The following is a 6107-nucleotide window of genomic DNA, read 5'->3' on the forward strand; positions in this document are numbered from 1 at the left end:
TTGTTTTGTTGTTCTTCATGTTCTTCACTGTTCTTGGATTTACTTTGCCTGCTTGATCTTTTCTTGTATGGTAACTTTGCTATTTTCACTCAAAATTTTATCGGTTTGATCCGTTTTGGCATTTTCCTTCCTTGTTTTTGCTGGGGGCTCGCTTGTTTGATCCGTTTGTAAGAGTTTTGTTTCATTTAACTCTTTGTTTTCTCGATGGAGTCTTCCTCGCAGCCTTTGCGAGTTCCTACTACAGTGAGGAGCACTCATTGCGACCTCACCCCCTCCGATCTGCAGAATGTTCGTTATTTTTTTGCCATCCCCCAGAGTATTACTGTTAGGTTACCTTCTGTTTCATAATCAACCCTTGATCCGGGCTCCGAGGAGCTCATCCTGTATACGAATGATCTGGATTTGGGTCTTAGACTCCCTTTCCCCTCCTTTATCTCTAATGTATTACATTTTTACCGAATAGCGCCCTCCCAATTGGTTTCGAACTCCTACCTCTCACTCACATGTTTCGCCGTCCTTCTGCTTCATCTGGGCTATCAGCCTACATTTCCTCTCTTTAGGAGTTGCTTCCAAATGCGAACGCACTCTGTGGGGAAGGAGCTGTATTATTTCAACTCTTTACCAGGTTATAAGCTTTTTACGCCGAGCAGTTCTTCCATACATGATTGGAAGTCCCGGTACTTCTTTGCCTCAAGGGAGTTGAACTACTCGAACTCTCTTTTCTGGTCTGCTCCTCTGGATGGTAACGTTATCTATCTATCCCTCTCTACCTTTTTATGTACGGCTGGTCGTAGGTTATCCCCTGACTCACTTGTTTTCCTTTCACCCTTTTTCCTTTTGTAGTTCGGGTGCGCCACCTTCTTCCAAGGCTTTCCCTCAAAGAGCAGGCCATTCTGAAAGAGCTGCGAGCCCTTGGCGAATAGGGGATTGTCCTTCACGAGGAGCTGCTCCAGGAGCGTGTCCTCGTGCAGTGGGGGATCAGCCCCATTTCCCCAAGTCTTACCTTGCCTTTGATTTTTATATTTGTGTTCGGACATTCTCTCTATTATTGGTGTTTTTATCTTTTCTCTCTCTGTCTTTGCAGATATGAACTTCAATAGATATGAATCTCTTATGGGGGAAGCTAAGAAGTAGAGGGTGAGTAGAAGTAGGAAGAAGAGAAGGGAGATCGAGGGAGAATCCTCTTAGAGGGACACACCTGTCGTAGGTGATAGTGGAGCCCGTGCTGATGAGAGGTGCTGCTCCTCCTCCGATCCCCCAGGCTCAAAATGAGGCAATCTTTCACAGGCTGACCTGTTCTGCCTCTGCTCTACGTCGGGCGGTACACATCGAAGACTATGTGCAAGCTCAGTGCACTCTTCCTGATGCTCTTTCAACGAAGATCCGCCACACCTCTTACCAGGTATACTCTTCAGTTGCGTTATTTTTCTTCATATACATTTTTTTTCATTTGTTATGCCCTTTGTACTTCTCCTCAGCTAGCGACGATGGCCTTAGCCCAAGAAGAGAAGGTTGTCGAGATGTACCGGCAAACCTTGGATGCTAGGGAAAAGTACATGGTTGCCCAGAATGAACTTTGTGATGCCGAGGTCCGTGAGCGGGCCCTACAAGCTGAGATTAAGCGTATTCGTAGGGAGGAGGTACCTGTTAAAGAAGCTGTCGTTGCTGCTAATGCCTCCCGAACCGCAGTAATGGAGTACAAGGACTCCACATAGTTCGTTATGGACACCTCTAAAGCTTACAGGATGGGGTCAGAAGGTGCCGGGATCAGGTCAAAACCAAGCACCCTAACCTTCCCCTAGACGGTGTGAGCTCACACAGATATGGCAACAAGAGTCCCGATTCCGGGGAAGATCTGGACGAGGAAAAAATGGGGAGGAAGAGGAAGCTAGAGAGGGGAGCAAGGCAAGCTAGCCGGCTGGAACTTCACTTGCAATATATATATTCTTAAACTTTATTGACGTAGTACAATCGTTGTAATTGGAACTTTTATTACTGCGTTGTAAGAAACACTCAAGAATAATATTTTTTTAACATATCCGAGTTCCATGTATTATTGATCTTTTTCCCCTCTACCTTCTCTAACTTGTACGTCCCCGACTTTATCTCGGTTGTGACTTTGTATGGACCCCCCAGTTTGGCTTCAGCTTGTGCGACCCCGACTCTATTGGGCTTTTTCGCGTTTTCCTTAGAACCAAGTCTCCGGGAAAATTCCGAACTTTGACGCCATTGTTGTAGTATTTTGCTACCCTCTGTTGGTATGCTGCAACTTTTAGGCTAGCGTGATCCTGTCTCTCCTCTAGTAGGTCAATTTCTGATCTGAGCTCTTCATTGTTGGCCTGCTCGTTAAAGTATTGCCTTTTCCAGGAGGGGATCCCTACTTCTGCTGGGATGACCGCTTCTGCGCCAAAGACGAGCATGAACGGGCTTTCCCCTGTTGCCGCTCTCTTGGTGGTGTGGTATGCCCATATGACCAAGGGGAGTTCCTTTGTCCACCTGCCTTGCATAGATTTGAGTCGTATCCTCAGGCCATGCAGTATTGTTCGGTTCATGTTCTCTACCTGTCCATTGCTTGGGGGTGTGCCATAGAAGCGAAAACAAGCTTAATAGATAGGTTCGAACAGAACTTTTTGAAGCGCTCGTTGTCGAACTGCCTCCCGTGGTCGGTAACTATTGCCTATGGAATCCCGAACCGGAAAACCACTGACGTCCATACGAAGTGCGTGATGTTCTGCTCTGTTATGGTGGCTAGGGGTTCGACTTCTACCCATTTAGTGAAATAGTCAATTGCTACAACCAGAAACTTTCTTTGACTAGCTGTCAGCGGTAAAGGTCCCAAGATGTCCATTCCCCACTGGGCAAAGGGGCAGGGACTGGTAAGAGGAGAGAGAAGATTATACGGTACGTGTGGTACTGCTGCGCACCTCTGGCACCTGCCGCATCTTTTGACGAGTTCAAGGGCGTCTTTCTTCATTATGGGCCAGTAAAATCCCTGCCGCATGGCTTTATGGGCTAAGGCCCTATTGGTAAGGTGGTTTCCACGCACTCCTTCGTGGATTTCCCTTAGTACGTATTTCCCTTCCTCATTATTTAGACAACGAAGGTATGACAGTGTTAGGGATCGTCTGTATAGCTCTCGGCCTATCAGCGTATATCTTGCTGTCTTCTTTCTCACTTTTAGAGATTCCTTGTTGTCCTCCGGTAGGGATCCGTCCCGGAGGTACAGGAATAGAGGCGCCCTCCAATCCTCCTCGCTGATTTCAGATTCCACTGAGTTAATGCTCTCCTCCTCATAAAAGGGCTTCCCTATCCTCTGTAGATAAATAGCGTCCTTCCATTTCGAACCGGTTTCTGAGGCCAATTTTGCGAGTGCATCGGCCTTTCTGTTCTCTGCCCTTGGTACATGTTCTATATCGAAATAAACAAACCCTTTCGCGTATTCTTAGGCCTTAGCGAGATATTTTTCATTCTTTGATCCCTAGCCTTAAATTCTCCTTACAACTGCTCTACCACCAGCTGGGAATCACTCGATACCTTGATCCATGCCACCCCTAGTGCTTCTGCCAAGCGTAGACCTGCTAGCAAAACTTAATACTCCGCATTGTTGTTGGTTGCCGAGAACTGTAGTTTTAGTGCGAAAAGAGTTTCACTGTAGTCCGGGGCTGAGAAAAGATGAATCCAGCTCCCCCTCCAGCAGTGTTAGACGACCCATCAATATGTAGCGCCCATACATCTGACTTAGCAGCACACTCGGGGAGCCTTTCGGCTGTGAAATCAGCGAGCACCTAGGCTTTGACAGCGGGCCTTGGTTGGTATTGTATGTCGAACTCACTTAATTCGATTGACCACTTCGTCATCCTTCCCGAACTCTCCGGCCGCTGCAGAATTTGTCTCATTGGTAGGTTTGTTAACACAATTACCTTGTGAGCCTGAAAATAGGGCCTCAATTTTCGTGCAGCACAGATGATGGAGAAGGCCGCTTTTTCCATCGTACAATAGTTCTTTTCGGCTCCACTCAACACCTTGTTAGTGTAATATATGGGCTAATGCCTCCTGCCTTCTTCCCGGACAAGGACCGAGCTGACGGTATTTTCCATGGATGCTATATATAGGTAGAGGTCTTCACCTGTCTTTGCCTTCGTTAAAAGGGGTGGGGAACCGAGGTATTGCTTGAGCTGTTCGAAGGCTTTGGCCTGTTCCTCCCCCCATTCAAATCCTCCTTTCTTCCTTAGAGCTTTGAAGAAAGGTAAGCCTTTGTCTCCTGAGCAGGAGACAAACCTGCTGAGGGAGGCTATCATCCCTGTCAAGACTTGGATCTCTTTCTTCGTCCGCGGAGCCTCCATTTCTAGAAGGGCTCTTCTTTTGTCCGGGTTTGCTTCTATGCCTCTATGGGTCACCATAAAGCCAAGGAATTTTCCTGCAGAAACACCGAACACACACTTCGATGAGTTCAGTTTCATTTGGTACCGGCGAAGGAGTTCGAACGTTTCCCTCAGGTCTTTACAGTGTTTCCCTGCTTCCATGATTTTTACCAGCATATTGTCCACGTACGCCTCCATTGTTTTTCCGAGCTGATCTTTAAAGATCCTGTTCACCAATCTCTGATATGTGGCTTCTACGTTTTTTAGCCCGAAGGGCATTACCCGGTAACAATACAGGCCCCTTTTGGTGATGAAAGATGTTTTTTCTTTGTCCGCTTGACTCATAGGGATTTAATTGTTTCCTGAGTAGGCATCCTTGAAGCTGAGGAGCTCGTGCCCAGAGGTCGAGTCCACTAGCTGGTCGATTCGAGGGAGAGGAAAGCTGTCCTTTGGGTATGCCTTATTCAGGTCAGTGAAGTCTATGCAAGTGCGCCATTTTCCGTTCGGCTTCCTTACTAGAACCACGTTGCTCAGCCACTCCGGGTATTCTACCTCCCTGACGAAGTTGGCTTGCACTAGTTTCGTCACTTTCTCATCGATTATCTTGATCCGCTCCATCGCGAAACTCCTTTTTTTTTTTTTTTCTGTTTCACAAGTCAGCAGTTGGGGTCGACCTGCAGCCTATGCTCTATGATTGCAGGGTCAATGCCTGGCATGTCTGCGGCCGACCAAGAGAACACATCAACGAATTCGTCCAAAAGTTCACTCAGCTCCACTTTCAAGGTGTCGGGCAGGTGATTTTCGATCTGTACACTTCTCTCCTGATGGCCCTTCAGGGGTATGTGCATGATGTCTTCATCCACTGTACTGATCTGGGGATACTCTCTCCTTACTTCTAGGTCTTCCACAGTTAGGGTTTCTTTTGCCTCTATCTTTCCTTTCAGGGCCATTACATAGTAGCTCCGAGCAGCTACTTGATCTCCCTTGGCAAACCTTGTCCCGTGCGGTGTAGGGAATTTGATTTTGAGGTGGTATGTTGACGTTATAGCCCGAACTGCATTAAGGAAAGGGCGGCCCAAAATGATATTGTACACCAAAAGTCGGTTGACCACAAGAAATTCTGTTAGCGTAGTAACTAGCTGCGAGGTCGTCCCTATTGTCACCGGTAGCATGATTGTACCCAAGGGGTGAACAGTGTCTCCACCGAATCCGACCAAAGGGGTCGAGACCGACTTGAGTCGTTCCTTGCTGATTTTCATTCCAACCAGAACATGATGTTTGCTGAGCTCCCATTGTCTATCAATACGCTTCTGACTTTGTAATTCACCACCAATAGGGACAGCACCAATGCGTCATCATGTGGCTGTTGTACCCCTTCTTCATCTTCGCTGTCAAAGGTTATGTTGCCATCTTTTTTGTTTCTCTTACTACTTTTTTCTCCCCTCTCCATCGAGAGCACCTATTTAGCATACCTATTACGGGCACCCCCAGTATCTCCTCCGCTAGCGGATCCTTTGAAGATCACCGCAATTTCCCCTACGACCTACTTTGCCTTTTCTTTTATGCTGGACCTCCTCTGCTCGAGGTTCCCTTCGTGGATTTTCTTTCTTTATAAACTTTGACATGTATCCCCTTCGTATCAGGGCTTCAATTTCTTTCTTCAACTGGATGCATTCCTCTGTGTCATAGCCATGATCCCTATGGAATGTGCAGAATTTGGACATGTTTCGCTTGTGAAGAGGTGTT

General features: G+C 47.1%; 1 protein-coding gene across 1 annotated transcript; it reads right to left on the reverse strand.

The window, feature by feature from the left end:
- Positions 1–2102: 2102 nt before the first annotated feature.
- LOC131163413 (uncharacterized) lies at positions 2103–4640 on the reverse strand. The gene is made up of 3 exons (XM_058120003.1): positions 4279–4640; positions 2717–3395; positions 2103–2561 (listed from the first exon to the last, which is right to left on the reverse strand). The coding sequence occupies exons 1-3, from the start codon at positions 4638–4640 to the stop codon at positions 2103–2105; spliced, it is 1500 nt and encodes a 499-aa protein (XP_057975986.1).
- Positions 4641–6107: the final 1467 nt, after the last annotated feature.

The sequence above is a fragment of the Malania oleifera genome, chromosome 9 (genome assembly GCF_029873635.1).
Source record: "Malania oleifera isolate guangnan ecotype guangnan chromosome 9, ASM2987363v1, whole genome shotgun sequence".
Taxonomy (NCBI): Eukaryota; Viridiplantae; Streptophyta; class Magnoliopsida; order Santalales; family Ximeniaceae; genus Malania; species Malania oleifera.